Below are 23,568 nucleotides of genomic sequence, written 5' to 3' on the forward strand. Positions count from 1 at the left end.
GGCGGCCTCGAACTCACAGGGATTCGCCTGCCTCTGCCTCCCAAGTGCTGGGATTAAAGGCCTGCACCACCACGCCCGGCTAAAATAAAATTTTAAAGGTTTATTTATTTAATATGTGTAAGTGTTTTGCCTGTGTCTATGTATGTGCACCATATGCTCTTGGAGGTTGAAAGCAAGCCTCGGGAAGCCGGGCGTGGTGGCGCATGCCTTTAATCCCAGAACTCGGAGGCAGAGGCAGGCGGGTCCCTCTAAATTGGAGGCCAGCCTGGTCTACAGAGACTCTGGGACAGTCAAGGGCTACAGAGAAACCCTGTCTCGAAAAACAAAAAAACAAGAACCACTGGGACTAGCTGGGGATGTAGCTCAGTGGTAGATCTCACCAAGCTTGTATGAGGCTGTACGTGATCCGCCTGCCTCTGCCTCCCAAGTGCTGGGATTAAAGGCTAACCAATGTAGCCTTACATACTACAACCACTCTTAAATCCTTTTAGATAACCAGGAAGGGGTGGGACATGAGGCCAATATTTTGAGAGGCCAGAGGGGCGGGTCTTAATCCAGAACGGAAGTTCCTGAGCCTCCCGACGCGTGGGGACACAACTCCGGAACGGACCAAGATGGCGGCTCCCAGTGAGGGGCAGCTGTTTGCCGCGGGTATTGAAAAGACTTGGGGTGCAGTCGTTCGTTCCCCTGAAGGGACACCCCAGAAAGTTCGGCAGCTGATCGATGAGGGAATTGTACCGGAAGAGGGAAGCAGGGACGCGTGAGTTCAGGCTGTGAAATGGGCGCTGGAGCAGGGGGCGGGCGGCGCCGCCCGTAACTTCTATCGGTGACTTGGTGGGTGGGGTTGAGTTTTTTCTGATATCTGATTGCTTGGCTTCAACGGCATCCCGATGTACCTGACGCCGTGTCACCTGTAAAATTTTATTTTCAGCCTTTTTTGAGGGAGCTGACTTGCTAAATAAGAAAAACCTGATTACTAATTAAGGTTCATGCGGTGGATTCTCACAGTCTGGTGAATTTTAGGAACCCCTTTTTCGAAGAACAATCTTAAACGCATAAGGCAAATTACCCGGGATATAAATAAAACCAGTTACACGGTAAATAGCAAGATAGTAAAAGGAAGTTATGTGGTAACATAACTTGCGGTCATTTCGCTCCCCTTGTCCTTTCTTCCTTGATTAAATAATTGATGCTGGGCTGAAAATATAGGTAGCCTAGCATGCGCTAGGCCTAGATGTGATTCTCAGCACTACATTAAACCAGTTGGTAGTGGTGGTAAACACCTATATCCTAAGCCCTTGAGAGGTGGAGGATCTGAATCCCAGGCTAATTTGAGGCCCTGTGTGTGGGGGTGGGGGGAGGAATGGGGAGAAGGGAGAGGAGAGGGGAAAGAGTTAATAACTAGTAGCATGTTTAGCACAATTGTAATTTTATGTTTTGGTTTTGGTTTTTACTTTGTTTTGTTTTCTGTGACAAGGTTTCTCTGTGTAGCCTTGGCTGTCCTGTGCTCACTTTGTAGATCAGGCTGGCCTTGAACTCACAGCAATCCGCCTGCCTCTACCTCCTGAGTACTGGGATTAAAGGCCTGCACCACCGCCACCATGCCCAGCTTTTTTTTTTTTTTTTTTTTTTTTTTTTTTGGGGACAGGTTTTTTCTGTGTCACCATGGCTGTCCTGGACTTGTTTTGTAGATGAAGCTGGCCTCAAACTCACAGAGATCCTCCCTAGTGCTGGGATTAAAGGCGTGCACCATCATACCCAGCTCAATTGTAATTTTAAAGTAGTGATGCCATCAATACAATTTCAAAATATAAGCTGGCAAGGGGTGGTGCATGCACTTGCAAGGATGAGGTAGGTGGATGTATGCGTTTGAGTGCAGCCAGGGCTACACACAGAAACCCTGTCTCAAACAAAACAAAACAAACAAGAGCCAGGCATGGTGTTGCAGGCCTTTAATCCCAGCACCTGGGAGGCAGAGGCAGGCCAAGCTCTGAGTTTGAGGCCAGAATGGTCTACATAGTAAGTTTCAGGTCAGCCAAGGCTACACAGAGAAACCCTGTCCAAAAATATCAACCAAAAAATAAAACGAAATAGCCTGAACTCACTTTGTGGTGGGATTAAAGGCGCACACCACCATGCCTGGCTGGTTTGGTTTCTCTTAATCTTGATAATGAAAGAAGCCATTCTGTATTTCTCAGAGATCTTCTAAATATCATTTAATGCCTATCTGGGTTTAGGGATTTTCTGATTTTTTTCCCCTTCCAAGAAGCCCACATCTTCTGGCTCTCTTTAACACTGTGAGGATTTTTCTTGGAGTAATTTTCTTTCAAGTCAAAAAGCAATTGTTGGTGTTATTGTTAAAATGGTTTTTAGCTGAGCATAGTGGCTCCCACTTGTAATACCAGCACTTGAAAGTTAGAAGCAGCCGGGCGTGGTGGCACACGTCTTTAATCCCAGCACTCGGGAGGCAGAGGCAGGCGGATTGCTGTGAGTTCGAGGCCAGCCTGGTCTACCAAGTGAGTCCAGGATGGCCAAGGCTACACAGAGAAACCCTGTCTCGAAAAACCAAAAAAAAAAAAGAAAGAAGCAAGAGGATTGCTGTAAATTATGGGTCAGCTTGTTATATAGTGAGTTCCAGGGCCAGCTAAGTTACAAAATAAGACCCTGTCTCTAAAAAGCAAAAACAGGGATAGTCAACATGGCTCAGCAGATGCCTGGCACTGCGGTGCACGCCTGTAATCCCAGCATTCAGGCAGAGGCAGAAGCAGGTAGTTCCAAGACAGCCTGGTCTACAAAGTGAGTCCAAGACAGCCAAAGCTATACAGAGAAATCCTGTCTTGAAAAACCAAAAGCAGTGGCTCACGCCTTTAATCCCAGCACTCAGGAGGCAGAGGCAGACGGATCACTGTGAGTTCAAGGGCAGCCAGGGCTAAAAGTGAGTCCAGGACAGCCAAAGCTACACAGAGAAACCTGTTTTGAAAAACAAAACAAAAATAAAAGAAAAACAAAAAACAAAAAAAATAAAAGAAAAACAAAAAACGGATGGTTCAGTAGAAAAGCTGAGTAGTGATAAGAGTCTGGCTAAACTTTAAAAAGGCAAAGGCAGGCGGATCTGGTCAGTCTGGTCTACAGAGTGAGTCCCAAGACAGCCACCATTACACAAAGAAACCCTGTCTTTTTGTTTTGTTTTGGTTTTTTTGTTGCCTTTTTTTTTTTTGGTTTGGTTTTTCGAGACAGAGTTTCTCTGTGTAGCCTTGACCATCCTGGACTCACTTTGTAGACCAGACTGGCCTCGAACTCACAGCGATCCGCCTGCCTCTGTCTCCCGAGTGCTGGGATTAAAGGCGTGTGCCACCACGCCCAGCTTTTTTGTTGCTTTTCAAGACAGGGTTTCTCTGTGAAGCCATGGCTGTCCTGGACTCACTTTGTAGATCAGGCTGGCCTCGAACTCACAGTGATCCTCCTGCCTCTGCCTCCCAAGTGCCACCACGCCCTGTCTTAAACAAATGAACAAACAAAAAATGAAAAGGAAAAAAAAATAGCTTAGCAGATAAAGCACTTGTATATAAAACCCAATGACCGGGCTCTCACTAGAACCCATTTACAGGTGGAAGGGAATTCCTGGAAATTGCCCTCTGAACTTCATAGGCATGCCATGGCCACACACACTATACACACATTTTTTTTTAAAAAGCAAATAAGTAAAGAAACAAATGGTCCTTGCCTTAGCAGTTTTTCCTTCCTCCTGTTCCCAGGAGCTGTTCAAATGCTTTTCACTGAAAATGAAAGAATGACCTGGCTGGGTCTGTATTTGTTTTATTTTTGTTTTTGTTTCTGTTTGTGTGGTTTTTTGAGTTTCTTCTTGAAATCAAAAGATCTTGTCTTTGATTTGAACTTTCTTTTTTTTTTTTTTTTAAAGATTTATTATTTATTATTATGTATACAGTGCTCTGCCTGCATGTACATCTGCAGGCAGAAGAGGGCATCAGATCACATTATAGATGGTTGTGAGCCACCATGTGGTTGCTGGGAATTGAACTCATGACCTCTGGAAGAACAGTCAGTGGTCTTAACCACTGAGCCATCTCTCCAGCCCCTGATTTGAACTTTCCAAATGAGGTAGTGAGAAACAAGGGTCCGTGTAGATAGCAATGCCTAAGTTATTCTTTCTTATATTAAGAGTTGAATTTCTGGGCCAGCAGGAGGTGCTTGCCATGAAAGCCTAGTGACCTGAGTTTTAGCCCTGAACTCACATAAAGATAAAGATCTGACTCCACAGAGTTGTTCTCTGACCTCCATACATGTGCCTGGGCACAAGCATTCACATGCATATTGCACACACACACACACACATGTGCACACACTTATTACACACAGTAGTAATCTTGACACTTAAGAGGCAGAGGCAGGAGGATTGCTGTGAATTCCAGGCCATTCTGGCTTATAGAGTGAGAGTCTGTCTCAAAAATAGAAGAATTATTTCTCTGAAGCGGTTCAGTACCTGAACTCTTGAAGGCCTTATTTTGTATTGACTAAGGTTATGCAAAATATTGCTGAAGAACTGTGAGTGGGCCAAGAGAGTCGGGCTGAATTGTAAAGCGTTACCACTCCTGGACATAAGAGTTTAGGGTATTCTTAGTAAGTATTATGAAGTCCTAGGATTTATTAAGCGGAAGAATGGCTTGACTGAAAAGGTGGCAGTCGAAATGAGTTTTAGGAGCTTCAGATGTGTTGAGGTTTGCACTCAGAAGATGTAAGCGGAGTCGTGCAGAGAAGAGGTCACTAACAGGCTCACGGTTGGGTTTCAGAAAGGACACCTGGACCACATCCCAGTCAGCCAGTGGGTCACCTCAAGCAGAACAGCAGCCTCCATTGGAATCTACAAGCAAAGAAGCCTTTTTTCACAGAGTGGAAACGTTCTCTATATCCTTTTCAGTTCGTGTACGTGGTTCCAGCTGCTGTGGAGCTGTGACTCGGGAGTGCGTGCGCTAACTCTGATCCTTCGTTTTAATGTTGTGTGTGTGGGCGTTTTGCCTGTATGTTTGCGAACCACATGCATGTAGTCCCCACAGAGGCCAAACGAGCAGCAGGTCCCCTGGGGTGCAGCTACAGGTGGTTGGTACCCACCATGTGGGTGCTAGGAATTGAACTGCAAGAGCAGCAGCCAGTGCTCTTGGCTGCTGTGCCATCTCTCCAGCCCCTTATCTGACCTTTTAAACCAAAGAACCAGTGTTGGTAAGAACTTTTCTATGGAAATCATCACGTTTATGTGTTATACTGCAGAGGATCAGTTGAAGAATAGATAGATAAAATCTTTTGGCCTGTTTGTTTTTGTTGTTGTTTTGGGTGGTTTGTTTTGTTTTGTTTGGGGGGACAGTTTTTCTGTCTAGCCTTGGCTGTCCTCTAACTCACAGGCATCCGTTTGCCTCTGTCTCCCAAGTGCAGGGATCAAAGGCATGCGCCACCACACCCGGCTTGGTTTGTTTTGTTTGGCTACAGTCTGGAAGTTGCATCCTCAGACCAGCTCCATACTTGTGGTCCTTCTGCTGTGGCCTCAAGTGCTGGTGGGACAGGTACCCAGCTAACCTTTCCTCTTTACAGAAGGAAAAAACCTGAAAATCCTGAGAGCAACCAGACATACATTCTAGGAATTGAACATGTGCTTAGCTCCTGAATCATCTCCAGCCCAATTTTTCTAGGCAGGGTCTTAACTATACAACCCAAGTTGACATGGAACTCATTATATAGCCCTGGCTGGCTTTGAACTCCCTATCTTCCTGCCTTTGCCTCTCTGAAGTGGGAATTACAAGTGTATGCCACTATACTCACCAAGTAGGTCAGTTGTTTTTAATTTATTTATTTTATACAGTACTCTGCCCCCCATGTGTGCCTGCATGCCAGAAGAGGGCACCAGATCTTCTTATATAGATGGTTGTGATCCACCATGTGGTTGCTGGGAATTGAACTCAGGGCCTTTGGAAGACTAGACAGTACTCTTAACCTCTAAGCCAAGTAGGTTCTTCTAACTGAACCTCTAACCCCAAGAAGGTCAGTTTTATCACTAGTTCAGATTCTCTCAGAGGCAGCAATGAAGAGCAGCCAGTGCATAGACAGATGGGAGGGGATCCAGTTCCAAGCTCTCTCGGATGATTATTAGCAGGCCCACTTTTTTGTGACTATCCTACTGAGGGCCTCAGGCTGTACTGTCAAATGGTCAGAGACCTCCCTTGGTTCCTTATTATGTGGAATTTTATAGGAACAGTTCACAATTTGGCAGCTGGCTTCCATCACAGTTGAACAAGCAAAACAATAAAATGAAGCTGGGCCTTTAATCCCAGCACTCTGTGGGATGCTGTAAGTTCCAGGCCAGCTTGTTCTACAAAGCGAGTCCAGGATAACCAAGGCTATACAGAGAAACCCTGTCTTTAAAAAAAAAAAAAAAAAAACCCAACAGAATGAAAGCCAGATTTTGGTTGGTTGGTTGGTTGGTTTTGGTTTTTCAAGACCGGGTTTCTCTGTGTGTAGTCTTGGCTGTTCTGGACTCCCTTTGCAGACTAGGCTGGCCTTGAACTCAGATCCACCTGCCTCTGCCTCCCAAATGCTGGGGTTAAAGGTGTATACCACCACCACCTGGCCGAAATTAAATGTTGTGTTTTGTTTTTGAATCAGGGTCTCACTGTGTAGCTCTGGCTTTTATGGAGCTCTGTCTGTAGACCAGGCTATCTTTGAACTCAGAGATCTGCCTGCCTCTGCCTCCTAAGTTCTAGAGTAAAGGTGTGCACGTCCATGCCTGACATTAAATGTTCTTTTTAAAGTTAACTTTTTATTATGTTATTTAGTGTGAGTGCACATGTGTGTGCATGTGAGTAGACGTATGATATGGTGTATATTTGGAGGTCAGAGGACAGCTTGTGGGGTCTCTTCTCTCATTCCCAGAGATGTGGGTTCCAGATAAAACTCAGATTATTAGGCTTAGCAATAGGCACTTTTATTCACTGAGCCATCTCACTAGCCCCAGACTCACTTTTGTAACCTAATCTTGGAAGATAGCCCATCACTTTTGCCATATTAAGTTACTACCTTCCATGAGTGGTGGCACACTCCTATAATCCCAGCACTTGGGAGGCAGAGGCAGGCAGAACTCAGCGAGTTTGAGGCTAGCTTGGTCTACAAAGTGAGTCCAAGACAGCCAAGGCTACACAGAGAGACCCTGTCTCAAAACAGCAACAACAAAAAGTGGCCTACTCCGCTCTTGTGTTATTTATTTTTGGTTTTTCGAGACAGGGTTTCTCTGTGTACCCTTGGCTGTCCTGGACTGGCTTTGTAGACCAGGCTGGCCTCAAACTCACAGTGATCCACCTGCCTCTGCCTCCCAAGTGCTGGGATTAAGGCATGCACCACCACGCCCGGCTAAAATACAATTTCTTAAGGTAAATAAGCAATGAGATGCTTACTACTCAGGCTTAATAAATGTTTAAGGACACTTCCCCAGATGCTGCTGCTGTTTAAAACACATGTACGAATGAGGTGTGGTGGTACATGCCTGTAATCACTTGGGAGAGAGCAGCCTGGGACATGTATGTAGTAAGACTCTGTCCAAAACAAAACAAAACAAAAATGAAAAATGGGGCTGGAGAACTGGCTCAGAGGATAAGAGTGCTTACTACCCTTTCAGAGGACCAGGTTCAGTTCTCACACCCACACTGGCGCTCACAGCACCAGCTCCAAGGAATCCAGGGCCCTCTTCTGGCCTCTGTGGGCACCTGTACACATATGTGTATACATAGAAATGCGTACATATAAATTAAAAATTTTTGAAATTACTGATTTAGGCATGTAGCCCATCATAGTTAAGCTTCGGGTAGAGAATAGCCAAGATTCTTTTTTTTTTTTTTTTTTTCTCCTCATCTTCTTAGAAAGTCAGGTAGATGTGGGAAATTATGAGAGCATAAACAAGTGACAGAAGTACTTCATCCTTTTTGGCCTTTATGGTTCCTGTTGCTTAAATGCATCTGACGTAGGGCTCTCCTCGGTGTTAAATAGAGGTCCTGTCTGCTTTTAATGAATGTATTCCTAGATTTGCTGAGAATGTGTTCAAGTTTTAATTGTGCTTAATTTCCTTACTTTTAAAAAAAATTTATTTATTTATTTATTTATCATAGATACACAGTATTTTGCCTGCATGTACACCAGAAGAGGGCACTAGATCTCATTATAGATGGTTGTAAGGCACCATGTGGTTGCTGGGAATTGAACTCAGGACCTTTGGAAGAGCAGACAGCGCTCTTAACCTCTGAGCCATCTCTCCAGCCCGGTACTTGATTTTCATATACATGGTTTTTCTTAACGTGAACACTCTTTGAAATGGGCAGGGAAGCCCCCAGAGCTGTCTCCACTTATCTGCGCAAAGTACGGTTGGGTCACTGTGGAATGTGACATGCTCAAGTGCTCCAGCTGCCAAGCTTTCCTCTGTGCCAGCTTACAGCCCGCGTTTGACTTTGGCAGATGTAAGTATAAAGGACATGTTACAGTTTTCTCCACATCCGCAGAGACAGGTGCTGACCCTGACGGGCTGCCGTCTGAGGGAAGAGCGTGCTGAACTACGCGTGTATGGCAGGGTGAAGTGGCAGCGGTCTTCCCCGTCAGCCTCGGTTCTGCTGCTCTGCAGTGGCCTTGATTCTGTGCGTTCTAGACAGCCGTATGTTTGCCTTTTAATCCAAACTTTGGACTTTAGAGCAAGAAGAGGACACTCTAAAGGCCCACGATTTGGAAAGCTCTACCTTCCATGTTGCGCAGCGTACTTCCTTTACATTAACAAAAAAAATCTTTTATTTTGTTTTATTTTTCTGTGTGGCTACAGCTGGGACTGCTCAGAGAGAAACCTTGTCTTGGAAAAAAATTTTTTTTCTTTTTTTCGAGACAGGATTTCTCTGTGTAGTCCTGGCTGTCCTAGACTTTGTAGACCAGGCTGGCCTCGAACTCACAGCGCTCCGCCTGCCTCTGCCTCCTGAGTGCTGGGATTAAAGTTGTGCCACCACACCCGGAAAAATCCTTTTGTTTTGGGGGGGGGTATTTTTTGTTCTTGAGACAGGGTTTCTCTGTGTAGCCTTGGCTGTCCTGGAATTGCTTTGTAGACCAGGCTGGCCTCAAAAAAATCTTTTTTTTGCCAGCCGGGCATGGTGGCACACGCCTGTAATCCCAGCACTCAGGAGGCAGAGGCAGGTGGATCACTGTGAGTTTGAGGCCGGCCTGATCTACAAAGCAACTCCAGGACAGCCAAGGCTAACACAGAGAGACCGTCTCAAAAAAACCAAGAAAAGAGAGAGAGAAAAAAAAATCTTTTTTTATTGGTTTGTTTTTTGTGTTTTTGAGATAGGGTTTCTCTGAGTTCTTGGATTAAGGTGACTGTTATCACATCTGGCCTATTTTCTTATATTTTAAGGTATCCTATTTATTATTATCTTTTATTTAGTTTTTCAAGACAGGGTTTCTCTTGTAGTCCTGGATTTCCTGGACTCGCTTTGTAGACCAAGCTGGCCTCTAACTCAGAGATCTGCCTGCCTCTGCCTCTCAAGTGCTGGACTAACATCTGGCTTCCCCTAATTATTTAAATGTATGTGTGGTTAGGTTTGGTCTCTAAAAGGCTCATGGCTCTTTTGATTTTGAATCTGTGTAGTATGTAATAGTTGCTGCCTCTTGTGGTTTTCAGATATGGAGCGGTGTGCGGAGCTCAAGAAGTCCTTGTGCAGCGGCCATGAGAAGTTCTGTTTCTGGCCAGACAGCCCCTCTCCAGGTACACGCTCTCAGGGTTTTCCTCTGCCATCTCTTTTGGGTCATCATTTCTCTTGTTTCTTTTTTAAGATTTATGTATTTATTATTTACTCAGTATTCTGCCCACATGTGCGCCTGCCTACCAGAAGAGGGCACCAGATCTCATTATAGATGGTTGTGAGCCACCGTGTCGTTGCAGGGAATTGAACTCAGGACCTTTGGGAAAACAAACAATGCTCTTTACCTCTGAGCCATCTCTCCAGTTTCTGGGTCATCATATTTCTTTCTTTCTTTCTTTCTTTTTTAAGATTTATTCATTATATATACAGTATTCTGCCCACATGTGTGCCTGCCTACCACAAGAAGGCACCAGATCTTATTATAGGTGGTTGTGAGCCACCATGTGGTTTCTGGGAATTGAACTCAGGGCCTTTGGAAGTGCTCTTAACCTTTGAGCCATCTCTCCAGCCTGGTCATCATTTTTCTATTTTCTTGTTGTTTGTTTGTTTGATTTTCAAGACAGGGTTTCTCTGTGTAGCCTTGGGATTACAGGTATGGACTACCACGCCTGGGGTTACAGGCATGGACTACCATGCCTGGCTCTGTTTGTGCTTTTCAAGACCTGGCATTTATTGCTTAACCTTTCCAGGTACATTTGTCCCACCAGCTCTTGGGAAGAGTTTATGTGTGTGTTTTGGTAGCCTTTTGAATCTTCACAAGGGCCTTTCATAGTAGATAATATGAACTCAGTTGTTATAAGCAAGAAGATTGAAAATTTAGAATTAGATCAGGAGACAGAAGCAAGAGGATTTCTGTGAGTTCAAGGCCAGCCTGGTCTACATAGTGAGTTCTGGACATCGTAACATAAATTAGAAACCATAACTTTGATTGACCTGATCCACACTCTTTGCTTTTCCACCATATTAAACAACCCTATGTTCTGCCTTGGCTTCCTTTGGAAGGTACATGAATGGCACTAGCAGTGGTGGTTAAGCAGGATTTGGAAACCATAGAGCTCCAGGACTCCCGACTCTTCTGTAACAACACTAAAGTCAGGGTAAACCTAACCCTGCCCCAGCCAGGGCTCAAGAGGAGCCAGATCCAGGCTCCTGTGTCCTCCCTATGATAAGGACCATGCAGGACAGTGTTTCTTACATCAGGAACTATTGACATATATACACACAGAATACTGCTGAATAAGAGAAACCAAAATGTACGGCGAACTGGGATTTTTTGTAAACATTTTTTATTTAATGGTGTGTGTTCTGTGCGCTCCCTTCCCCCCACCCCTCAACCGTGTGTGTGTGTGGGTGTGTGTGTGAGACTTGCACACATATTGAGAAAATAACCTGTAGAAGACTTTTCTCTCCTTCTTCCATGTGGGCCCCAGGGATTGAACCCTAGGTCACTTGGCTGGTATGGGCCTTTACTCTCATTGACCTCCAGCTGGGATTTTTTTTTTTTTCTTTTTCTTTTTTTTGTTTTTTTTTTTTGTTGTTGTTGTTGTTTTTTGTACACAGGGTTTTTCTGTTTAGCCTTGGCTGTCCTGGACTCTCTGTGTAGACCAGGCAGGCCTGGAACTCAACAGAGATCCACCTGCCTCTGCTTCCTGAGTGCTGGGATTAAAGGTGTGCACCACCACGCCCGGCTTCAGCTGGAATTTGTTCCACTGGCACACCTCTGCTAAGTAAACAGATTCAGCAGCAGAGCCCTCAGGTGGGGACTCTCTCCAGCTCCAGGTACAAGTTTCCTCAGACCTAAGGTTTCGGAGCAGTACTAAGCACTGGCCTGTGGAGCTGACTCAGGCCTGCCCTGCTAGTTCTTTTCCATATATGCCCCATCATATGATACTGTAAATGCCTCTGTTTGAAAGGAAGAGCTGGGCCGGATGTGGTGGTGCATGCCTTTGATCCCAGCACTCGAGAGCAGAGACAGGCCAGCCTGGTCTCCAAAGCGAGTCCAGGACAGCCAGGACTACACAGAGAAACCCTGTCTCAAAAACAAACTAACACAAAAAGTTCTTCAGACAGAGTCAGGTTGTGAATGGATCTAGAAAACAGCACATAATAACGAGCTGAGATATCTGAGCAAACCCTAAAAAGAACCTAGGTGACTGTTTGACCTCAAGTCTGCCCATGACTGAGCTGTGCTATACTCTACAGGGAAAAAGAAAACAGGCCAGAGATGGAAAATCCTTGTTTTATGGTCACTCTTGTTTTAACAGTTTTATCAGGAGAGAAATCTAGTCACTTGTGGTTGCTTTTTCTGTTAGTGGTCATGGAATATTACTAGCCACAGTGACCTTGGGATCAGCTTGAGCCCTCCTACTGAAAACAAAACAACACACACCTAGACTGCACTCCCAGAAGTCACACACACACACACACACGAGTGCTCAGCACTGCTCTGAAACCTCAAGTCTGAGGAAGTTTGGACCTGGACCTGGAGGGTGTCACATTCTCTGTGACTGGCAGTCCTTCACTGCCAGGTGGGTGTTAGGAGTCAAACCTGGGTCCTCTGCAAGAACAGCCCATGTTCCTAACCACGGAGCCATCCCTCCAGCCCTTTGTAGTTGTTGTTTCACACAGGGTCTCACTCATCACCTTAGCTGGGCTGAAACTTATATGTAGACCAAGCTGGCTTTGAACTCAGAGATCTACTTACATCTGCCTCCCCCTCTGCCTCCCAAGAGCTGTAATTAAAGACTTGCTCCAGGACAGGATGGAGAGATGGCTCAGGGGGTAACAGTACTTGTTACTCTTTTTTTTAAGTTATTTATTATGTATAGAGTGTGGTGCCTGCATGTATACCTGCAGGCCAGAAGGGCATCAGATCTCATAGATGGTTGTGAGCCATCGTGTGGTTGCTAGGAATTGAACTCAGGACCTTTGGAACTCTTAACCTCTGAGCCATGTCTCCAGCCTCATACTTGTTGCTCTTAAAGAGGACCTGGGTTCCACTCCTAGCATTCACTTGGTGGCTCACAACCATCTGTAACTCAGGTTCCAGAAGATCTTGCATCTTCTGACTTCCACACGCATTAGGCATGCGTGTGGGGGACATAACACACATACAGGCAAAACACTCACATACATAAAACTAAGAAAATATTTTTAAAAAAAGACATGTCACCATATCTGGACACTATTTTCCTTCCTTTTTTTCTTTTTTTTTTTTTTAAGATTATTATTTATACAGTGTTCTGCCTACATGTACACCTGCAGGCCAGAAGAGGACATCAGATCACTTTACAGATGGTTGTGAGCCACCATATGGTTACTGGGAATTGAATTCAGGACCTTTGGAAGAGCAGACAGCTCTCTTAATCTCTGAGCCATCTCTCCAGCCCCGTTTTTTGGTTTTTCAAGACAGGGTTTCTCTGTATAGCCTTGGCTGTCCTCCAAAGTGCTGGGATTAAAGGCTTGCCCCACCACACCTGGCTTTCTTTTCCTTTCTTGCCTTTTGGCTGTTGTTTATTTTATGTGTGTGTGTCCCTAAGTGTGTGTGGGTTCGTTACATGCACGCAGGAGCCCTGGGAGGTCAGAGCAGGCAGCAGATCTCTGAAACTGAAGTTACAGACAACTGTGGGTGCTGGGAAGCAGCCGAGTCCTCTGCAGACCAGTGAGACCTTGTAACTGCTGAGCCATCTCTCCAGACACACCCACTCCCTTTGTTTGTTTTGTTGTTGGTTTGGTTTTTTTAAAATATTTATTTGTTTATTTATTTATTATGTATAAAGTGCTCTGCCTGCATGTCAGAAGAGGGCATCATATCACATTATAGATGGTTGTGAGCCACCATGTGGTTGCTGGGAACTGAACTCAAGACCTTTGAAAGAGCAGCCAGTGCTCTTAACCTCTGAGCCATCTCTCCAGCCCTGGTTTGATTTTTTCAAGACAAGGTTTCTCTGCATAGCCCTATCTGTCCTGGAACTCACTCTGTTGTAGACCTGGCTGGCCTCTAACTCACCGAAATCCTCCTGCCTCTGCCTCCTGAGCGCTGGGATTGAAGGTGTGTGCCACCACGCCCATCTGATTTAGGGTCTTAATTTGTAGTTTAGGTTGTCCACTCTGTAGCTGCCTTGAACGCAGTACTTGCCAAGATGGCCCTGACTTCTTGGTAACCTCTGCTCTCACCTCCCGAGTGCTGGGATTACAGGAAGGAGCCAGCACGCACAGCTTTAGAGTTCTTCCTTACCGTTACTAGCCTTGACCTTAGTTTTCCTCTGAAGGTCTTAGATGCTGCTTTCAATAGTGTCATTTGTTAGTTTGGCTTCTTAATAGTCATGTAACTTTTATATAGAGAAAAGAATACCAGGAAGCCATGTGTGGTGGTGCACACCTTTAATCCCAGCACTTGGGAGGTAGAGGCAGGCAGATCTCTGTGAGTTAGAAGCCAGCCTGGTCTACAAAGAGAGTTCCAGGACGGTCAGGATTATTACACAGAGAAACTCTGTCTCGAAAAAAACAAAAAACAAAAAAACCCAACAACAACCAAAAGAGAGAGAGAGAGAGAGAGAAATTATATGTTAATGCCTAATTTACTGTGCATTCCCACTAAATATAATTTGTTGGGGTTCATTTGTTTAGGTTTTTTGTTTTTTGGGTATTTTGTTTGTTTGTTTGGTTTTTGGTTTTTGAAGACAGGGTTTTTCTGTGTAGCCTTGGCTGTCCTGGAACTCACTCTGTAGACCAGGCTGGACTAGAAATCACCATGTATCTAAAAGGATGGTCTTGAACTTCTGATCCTCATATCTCCCATCTGAGTAATGGGATTGCAGGCACGTGCCATCATGACCTGGCTAATAGTTACAATTTTAATGGTAATTTTTCTTCTCCTCCTCCTCCTCCTCCTCCTCCTCCTCCTCCTCCTCCTCCTCCTCCTCCTCCTCCTCCTCTTCCTCCCCCTCCTCCTCTTCCTCCTCCTTCTTTTTTCGAGACAGGGTCTTCCTGTGTTAGCCTTGGCTGTCCTGGACTTGCTTTGTAGACCAGGCTGGCCCGGAACTCAGAGCAGTCCGCCTGCCTCTGCCTCCTGAGTGCTGGGATTAAAGGCATGCACCACCCCACCTGGCATAATTTTATCTAATATTTATTAATAATAATAATAAATTAAATTCTTTTGAATATTTTAAATGACAGTTACTAATTTACTAGGGCTGAATACGTTGAATATATATGAAGCCTTTAAGCCATATACAAATGTATAAATACATTAATCATAAAGCATATTTAGGCTTATTGTAAAACTTGTTGGTGCCCTGCTTTCAGCTAACCAGATTAGGAGGACCTTTTTCTCTCTTCATCTTTCCTATATAATCGCTCACTTTAAAATAAAAATTATTAGCCAGGTGGTAGTGGCGCACGCCTTTAATCCCAGCACTCAGGAGGCAGAGGCAGGTGGATCGCTTGCTGTGAGTTCGAGGCCAGCCTGGTCTACAAAGTGAGTCTAGGACAGCCAAGGCTACACAGAGAAACCCTGTCTCAAAAAACCAAAAAAAAAAAAAAAATAAAATAAAAATTATTTAATTTTATCTTATGTTCATTGGTATCAGAGCCCCTGGAACTGGAGTTACAGATAGTAGTGAGGTGCCATGTGGGTGCTGGGAATTGAACCCAGGTCCTCGGAAAGAACAGCCACTGAGCCATCTCTCCAGCCCCATAATTACTCCCTTTCTTTTTGGTTTTTTGAGACAGGGTTTCTCTACGTAGCCTTGGCTGTCCTGGACTTGCTTTGTGGCCTTGGCTGTCCTGGACTCGTTTTATAGACCAGGCTGTCCTTGAACTCACAGCCCACCTGCCTCTGCCTCCCGAGTGCTGGGGCTAAAGGCATGCGCCACCACACCTGGCAATCACGCACTTTCTAAATGTATTTTCCCAGCACTCAGGAGCACATCAGGATTATGTACATATGAGGCTAGTTTGGCTACAGTATGAAGATGTTTTTCTGTGTTGTGTTTTGTTTCGAAGAATAACTTATTGAATTCCTTACAAGAAAACAGGGCACTGGGAAGTAACTGGAATGCTTACTGCTCAGCATGTGTTCTGGCTGGCTAGGGCTTACTGTGTAGACCGGCTGTCTTGGACTTGCCACAGTGCCAGTTCAGAGATTGCCGGTGTGCATCCCTCTGCCCAGCTGTATCAGTCGTATTTTCATTCTTGTCTTGTTGTTCTTCTTTTTAGAGAAAGTCTCATGTAGTTCAGGCTGGCTTTGAACTTGAGCCAGTCCTCTTTCCTCGGCTCCTGAGCACTCAGATTGCCAGTGTGCAGCCCCCTGCCCAGCTTTAATTTTTATTCTTTTCTCTTTTTTTTATTAATTATTTTTAAAATGTTTATGTGTATTTATGTGTATGGATGTTTTGCCTGCATGCATGTCTGTCTATGTACTATGTGTGTTCCTGGTGCCCAAAGAGGCCAAAAAATGGCATTGGATTCTCTGGAACTGGAGTTACACTCAGTTCTGAGCTACCCTGTGGGTTCTGGGAACCAAACCCAGGTCCCCTGCAAGGGCAAGTGCACCGAACCCTCAGCCATCTCTGCAGCCCCATGCCTGGCTTCTTTTTTTTCCCCCCTCCGAGACAGGATTTCTCTATGTAGCCTTAGCTGTCCTAGACTCACTTTGTAGACCAGGTTGGCCTTGAACTCACAGAGATCCACCTGCCTCTGCCTCCCCAGTGCTGGGATTAAAGGTGTGCGCCACCACACCCAGCTCCTCTGGCTTTTCTTAAAGTAACAGTTTCATTACATACACAGAAGTACAAAGAATAGTTCATAATTAAATGCTATCCACCTGTCACCAGCTTCAACACTTACCAACTTGTAGCCCTTCATTTTTTCCCCCCTTGTAAGGCTGGGATTGGAACCCAGAGCCTTGCCTATAAGGGGAGCTACACTCTTCCCTCCGATCCCCTACCCCAAGACAGGGTTTCTCTGGGACTACAGGCATGCGCCACCACTACTCAGCCCTGAGCTACACTGTTCACCCCTCCTTCTAGACAGGCTTGTTTCTTATACCTCAGCACCCTGCATCGCTCAGAAGCTCAGTCCCACTTACGGCACTTTATAGATAGCCCCCTCTCCCCTCTCCCAGCAGGCATCAGTTGCAAATCGCATCTTGGTTAGCGTGGGCCTTTGGATCCGCTTCTCTTCTCTGTACTGGGGTTTTGCCTGTTTGAACCTGTACAGGTCTCTGAGTTCATCTGTAGACAGTAGTTTCTGAATATCATAACTCATTTTACATTTCTTTAATTGCTCTGGTCGTGTTCTTTGTCTCTTACTTCCATCTAACTCCCAGTTTATCTTCCCACAGATAGATTTGGGATGCTGCCACTGGGTGAGCCTGCTGTTCTTGTCAGTGAGTTCCTGGACCGGTTTCAAAGCCTTTGTCACTTGGACCTCCAGCTTCCTTCCCTGAGGTCAGAGGACTTGAAAACAATGGTGAGTTTTTCTTGGTTAGATTCTGCTCTGGTGAACAGAGATGTCGCTGTGCTCTATTTCTTCCCTGAAGCTGTTTCACCAGCCAGTGAGCCTTTTGTGAAGATACGCGCTACTGTTGTAGTAAAGCCTGATCATTTGCACTTCAAGCTGGCACAGTTAGAGCTTCTGGCACTAAGCAGCTAACCTCCACTTGCTCCTATGAATGTCAGCCTGACCTCCGCCATGGCAGCCCCACTCCACCCCGCGCCATGTCATGGTGCCCAAAAATGACTACTGACAAGCTTGTTCTGCCAAAGTAAATTCAGCGTTAGGCCAAGACATCAACAGTGATCTTTGTATTGTTTGGGTTTGAAGTTTACAAGTTTCAGATCAATTCTACAGTTGGCAGGTGGAGAGCCATTTAGTACTTAGAAAGGAAACTGCTGCCACCCTTTTCAGTCAGCAATGGAGTTAGCTTCTGTGTGACACCGTAGTCCTGCCTGGGACATGTCTTTCCTGTGAAGAGGCTGCCTCCCCAGGCTAGGTGTGCTGTCGTGTGTTTCCTTTCTGTGGTGGCTGAAGCCCGGATTAATGTCTCCCCTTGGTGCCTTGGCAGTGCCTGACGGAAGACAAGATCAGTGCTCTGCTGCACCTGCTGGAAGACCAGCTTGACTGCCAAACTGAGGACAGGAAAACGACAAGCAAATCAGGCTCAGACATCCAAGTCTACGTCACTGCCTGCATTCTCTCTCTGTGTGGCTGGGCATGCAGGTTAGTGAGGGAGGAGAACCGTGACAGCAGGCACGGGTGCTGTTTCCTGTGAGAGAGCAGAAAGAGAAGCTGGTGTAGGGCAGGATAGAGATGTGGGTGAGAATCAGCAGAGGAACAGAGTAAATGCTTAGGTGCTCACGGGGCTCAGACCTGCCTTTTTTCTCCTACAGCCTCCTCCAGGCTGGGAACTTACATTCCCATAAACACTGCAGCTCTTTCCAAGAGCAAAAGGAAAATAATACACTATTTTTAGAAAGGAAAAAAGTTAAGTTTAGTTGGTAAAAGACTACCAGAGGAGACACCAGCTGGAGCCCAGCCCCATATTAGCATTTCCGTTCCAGCTTAGTTTGTCGTTGACTTTCTTTTTTATTTGTTTGCTTTTTGTTGTTGTTGTTGTTTTTTGTTTTTCCAGACAAGGTTTCTCTGTGTAGCCTTAGCTGTCCTGGATTCACTTTGTAGACCAGGCTGGCCTCGAACTCAGAGATCCGCCTGCCTCTGCCTCCTGAGTGCTGGGATTAAAGGCGTGCACCACTACACCCAGTGATATATTTTTATTTATGTCTATTACTCTGTGTGTGTCTGTGAGTGCATGCCACATGTGTGCAGGGAGCCTCAAAGAGCAGAAGAGGGCTTCAACATTAGAAGTGGTTGTGAGCCGCCTGATGTGCGTGCTGGGATCCAAACTTGTGTTCTTTGGAAGATCATCAAGTAACCTTAACCTTTGTCTCCCCAGGCCTTCCCTCACACACACACCATTTGCTTTAAATACGCTTTCTTACTGCTGGGTTGTTGGGGAAGGCGTGCCTGAAATCACAGTGCTTGGGAGGATCTGTCATGAATTTGAGGCTAGCCTGGGCTGCAGAGTGAGACCCTATCTCATACAAACAAGTAAATAAATGTGCTTTTTTTGTTGATTTAGAAAAGGGTCTTTAAAGGATCAGGAGTTTGTAAAGCTTACCTCACAACATTTCCAGCCAGAACATACGAAGACCCTTAGACCTCTTTGAGAAAGTAGCGTGGGAGTGGTGACGGTCAAGACTCTGAGTGATTATGGATGTCAGGTCACTGGCCCACTGTAGAAAGTGCTTGCTGAGGTAAAACATAATTACATTTAGTCACATGGCAGTGTCACCTGTGGACATAACCCCTCTCTTTCCCGTTCCTCCCTAGTCCTTTGGAACCTACACAGCTCTCCTTGATAACATGTTCCCAGTGTATGAGGAAGGTCGGTCTCTGGGGCTTTCAGCAGATTGAATCGTCCATGACAGATCTGGAGGCTTCCTTTGGTCTGACCAGTTCCCCCGTTCCTGGTGTGGAGGGTCGGCCTGAGCACTCCCCTCTGGTACCTGAATCTCCTAGGAGGATGATGACCCGAAGCCAAGATGCTACAGTTTCTCCAGGTTCCGAGCAGGTATTAGCTCTTTAGGGTGCCAGGTAATAGCGGTGGGGAGTTGGTGGTAGGCTTCACTTTAAACTCTATCAGGAAGACTATGCTATCACGTTTCCCTTCGCAGATGGAGATGCTAAATTTGTTATAGAAGCTGAGTATAGAACTACAACATTCTTTGAAGAATTTAGTCATGTAGGCAGTTGAGATACTAAATTTATATTACAAGTTTTATAATGTTATATTTCACATGCTTCTAGGAGTGCTCAGGCTAGAAGTGTTAACACCATTCATGCTTCCATTGCTTTTCTTTTTCTTCAGCCTGAAAAAAGTCCAGGTCCCGTTGTGTCCCGCACTCGCAGCTGGGACTCTCCCGGCCCTGTGGAGCGGCCTGAGCTGGAGGCAGCCAGCCCCACCACCAGGAGCCGCCCCGTGACCCGCAGCATGGGAACCGGAGATTCTGCCAGCTTGGAAGTCCCCTCCAGCCCTCTGCGGAGAGCCAAGCGAGCTCGCCTTTGCTCTTCCAGCAGCTCAGTGAGTCACCGTTGTAGGTAGCCATGGGCACAAATAGCAGAAGGTGCCTTTCTGTGCCTCAGGGAGAAGCAGGCACAAGCCCTCCCTGGATCCCAGCCAAAAGTAGACTTAGTGAGTTTAAAGATAGAACACAGTTCATAACCTATAATCCCAGTACTTGAGAGTGGAGATAGGATCACAAGCGTCAAGGCCAGCTTCTGCCACTTCTGAGTTCCAGACCAGTTTGTGTGACATGAGACCCTGTCTCAAACGAGAAACAGGCTGGTAAGATAGATAGCTCAGTGGGTAAAGGTGCTGCAAAGCCTGCTTCGTGCTCCTGCACACATGCATATGCAAGCACACACAAAGTAAATGCTTACAAGCCAGAGAGACAGCTGGTTGATCAAAGGAGAAAAGTTTGGAGTGGAGTCAAGAGAGATCATAAATATTTAGAGTAACAAGAAAGCAGTGCAGCAGATCTGATAAAAGATTTTTTGGATGTTCATCCCCCACCACGGCCCCCTCTGGTCTCATATGGCTCAGGCTACCTGGAACTCACTGTACATCCGAGGCTAGCCTTGGAGTTATGCCAATCCTCTTGCCTCAGCACTGGCATTATAAGCTTGACCCACCACATCAGGCAGATGGTTTATTTTGCTTTTATGTTTGTTTTTGTTTTTTAAGACAGGGTTTCTCTGTGTAGCCCTGGCTGTCCTGGACTCGCTTTGTAGACCAGGCTGGTCTCAAACTCACAGTGATCTGCCAGCCTCTGCCTCCCGAGTGCTGGGAATAAAGGCCTTCATCCACGCCCAGCTGTATCAAGCTTTTAATAGAGTGCAGCCCCGTCTGTCTATCCTTGGGGTTGTTTCCTCTGCTGGCACAATGCTTCTCAGAACATTCTTACCTACATTGAAGCAGGTTGAGTAGCCTAGTGGTCACCCCATAATCCCAGCACTGCAGAGGCTGAGGAGGATGGCAAACTCAAGGCCATCCTAGGCTGCATATTGCCCCTGACTGTCTCAACAGAAAGGGGCCAGGGGAGAGATCTAATGAAAGGACAGTTTAAAGAGCATACCTGGGAGGTGAGGCAGGAGGTGACCAGCCTCAGCTACACAGCATGACTTTTATCTTAAGGCAGCAAGAGTAAGATAATAGTAACAAAGAAGGACGAGGCAGAAGTGTAGGCAGTTGTGGAGTCCTGCGCAGACCTAGCATGTGTCCTTCAGCAGTAACCGTCTCTGCTTCCTCCTTCAGGACACCTCTCCCCGATGCTTCTTTGACCCTACCTCTCAGCACAGAGATTGGTGCCCTTGGGTGAATATCACACTTGTCAAAGAAGCCACGGAGAACGGAAAGACGGAAGTGGATGCCGCCGCCCCAGCAGAGCCAGGCTGGAAGGCTGTGTTGACCGTCCTGTTGGCCCAGAATCATTCAAAGCAGCCAGCTGAGACGGACTCCATGGTAAGGTGGCCGTTGCCCAGCGTGCATGCTACACAGCTTGTTTTGGGGATGGGCAGCAGGGCTGGCCCTGTACTTAATGCTTGCCTGCTTTCAGCTCTCCTAAGTCAGGCCAGGCTCATTCTGGCTCGAGGAGCAGAGCACAGAAGTGGTTCGGTCTTTCTGGCAAATTCTTTGTTCCTCCAGCTAAAATGACTCCAAGAAGGAAAGGAATACAGAAACAGACAAGCGGGCAACTGCCTTGGCCTTGGGCCGCAGCACAGCTGTCAGTCGCCTTCACTTGCGTTTGGAGTTTGGCAGTTAGCTGTTTGGAGCTCTGTACCCTGACACCAAACTATGGCTTTACTGCCCATGTAACCATGTCACTTTTACTCTTCCAACATTCGCCCCCACAATCAGGACTAAGTTAAAAAAAAAAATGCCTGCTGCAGTTCCCAAACTCATGGTGGTCAGATCACAGGCCTTCCACCAGAGGGAGCTGTAATTATACCAAAAGCCCACAAAGTCCCTAGATAAATAAGGAGAGAAAAGGTTTCCTCAGTCAGTCAGTCTGTCTGTCTGTCTTTCTTTTTCTTTCTTTCTTTTTGTTTTTGTTTTTCGAGGCAGGGTTTCTCTGTGTAACGGCTCTAGTTGTCCTGGAACTCGCTCTGTAGACCAGGCTGGCCTTGAACTCAGAGATCCGCCTGCCTCTGCCTCCTGAGTGCTGGGATTAAAGGCATGCGCCACCATCGCCCAGCCCGTCTTTCTTTAACTTAAAAATACTTAGGTCAGCATGATGGCTCAGAAGGGAGCTTGCTGCTAACCCTGATGGCCTAAGCTCATCATCCTGATGCCAGGAAGAAGAGATCTCCATATCTCCAGAAAGATCTCCGCCATGTGCTTACCTTGCTATGCATGCCCACACTAAATAAATAACTCCACAAACACATAGGCACATAAATGTAGTAAGAATGTTTACTGCAGAGCTGGGTGTGGTGACGCACGTGTGTATTCCCAGCACTCAGGGAGGCAGAGGCAGGCTACACAATAAGACCCTGTCTCAGAAGATAGATAGGTAGATAGATGGCGTGCTTCAAAAATTGAAGGTAACTTTATCTTGCTCCTGTCCTTTGTAGTGTCACTGAGGTCATTGCCAGATGGAATGTCTGCTCTCAGTGTCACTCAAAGGCAGGTAGAGCCAAGTGTTCCGATGGACTGAGAACGTTCATCTCTGTGAATTGTTTTGTCTCCCTGGAACCATTTCTCAGAACCTCAGAACATCTCCTCGGTGTAGCAGTGAGAGACTAACTATTTTTAGCCTTTCTGTTTTATTTTCAGTTGACTAAAACATGAAGCCAAAGTCAAGCTTAAACTCTTTGGGGGTCATTCAGTTTGTTCCTCAGATGTTGATGATGAGGTTGGTACTAGCGGATACCACATAATTCACTGTGTGGAGGAAATAATCAGATATCCAGGGTCGAGGCCGTTACAGGAGGTGTGCTGCACTCAGGGCGGGTAGGAGTGCCATTGTCACAAAAATGAGGACAGGTGCAGGGACCTGGAGGGACAATATGAAGTAAGTTTTGGAAACTTAGAGTCTGCAGTGATCTGACAGCAGAGCGCAGGCTTCTTGATTGGGCCTTTGCTATGCACTGTGCAGCTAGTGTAACATGGATATGCCTTGAAGATGTCTAAGAAGAAAAGTTACTAAGGCGGCCCGAAAGCCGAACCTATCTTTTGTCTCTGTGAGAGAATGTCATTCTAATAATAAGCTTTTCTACATACAGAGTCTCTCTGAAAAATCAAGGAAAGTGTTCCGAATATTCCGGCAGTGGGAGTCTCTGTGCCTGTCCTGAACACGTTCCAGACAGAAGCCTTGAGGATGACTTCTTAAGAAATAGGTCTGCCGGGCGCGGTGGCGCACGCCTTTAATCCCAGCACTCGGGAGGCAGAGGCAGGCGGATCGCTGTGAGTTCGAGGCCAGCCTGGTCTACAAAGTGAGTCCAGGATGGCCAAGGCTACACAGAGAGACCCTGTCTCGAAAAACCAAAAAAAAAAAAAAAAGAAATAGGTCTGAATCAACTAAAAGGCAGTTGATGCTGCCCCCCCCCCTTTCTGGTTTAATTGCAAGTACAAAGGCCTGCCATCTGCATGACAAGAGGAGACCCCATTGCCATGCGGGGATGTGGACAGGTTAAGATACAGCCAGCCCAGTTCTGTCGGAACTGTGGGGCCAGGACACCAGCTGCCAGACTTGAGGATCAGAACATGCATTTA

The 23,568-nt window shown here is 46.1% G+C and overlaps 1 protein-coding gene across 1 annotated transcript; it reads left to right on the forward strand.

Annotated features, from left to right (window-relative positions):
* The first annotated feature begins 570 nt into the window (after nt 1-570).
* On the forward strand, nt 571-23,197 carry Zc3hc1 (zinc finger C3HC-type containing 1). Its single transcript, XM_051151786.1, has 10 exons — nt 571-760; nt 4,809-4,923; nt 8,357-8,507; nt 9,710-9,793; nt 17,077-17,204; nt 17,800-17,954; nt 19,125-19,365; nt 19,663-19,875; nt 21,109-21,315; nt 23,079-23,197. The coding sequence occupies exons 1-10, from the start codon at nt 615-617 to the stop codon at nt 23,145-23,147; spliced, it is 1,509 nt and encodes a 502-aa protein (XP_051007743.1). The 5' UTR covers nt 571-614; the 3' UTR covers nt 23,148-23,197.
* The last annotated feature ends 371 nt before the right edge of the window (nt 23,198-23,568 follow it).

This window comes from Acomys russatus, chromosome 10 (genome assembly GCF_903995435.1).
Source record: "Acomys russatus chromosome 10, mAcoRus1.1, whole genome shotgun sequence".
Lineage (NCBI taxonomy): Eukaryota > Metazoa > Chordata > Mammalia > Rodentia > Muridae > Acomys > Acomys russatus.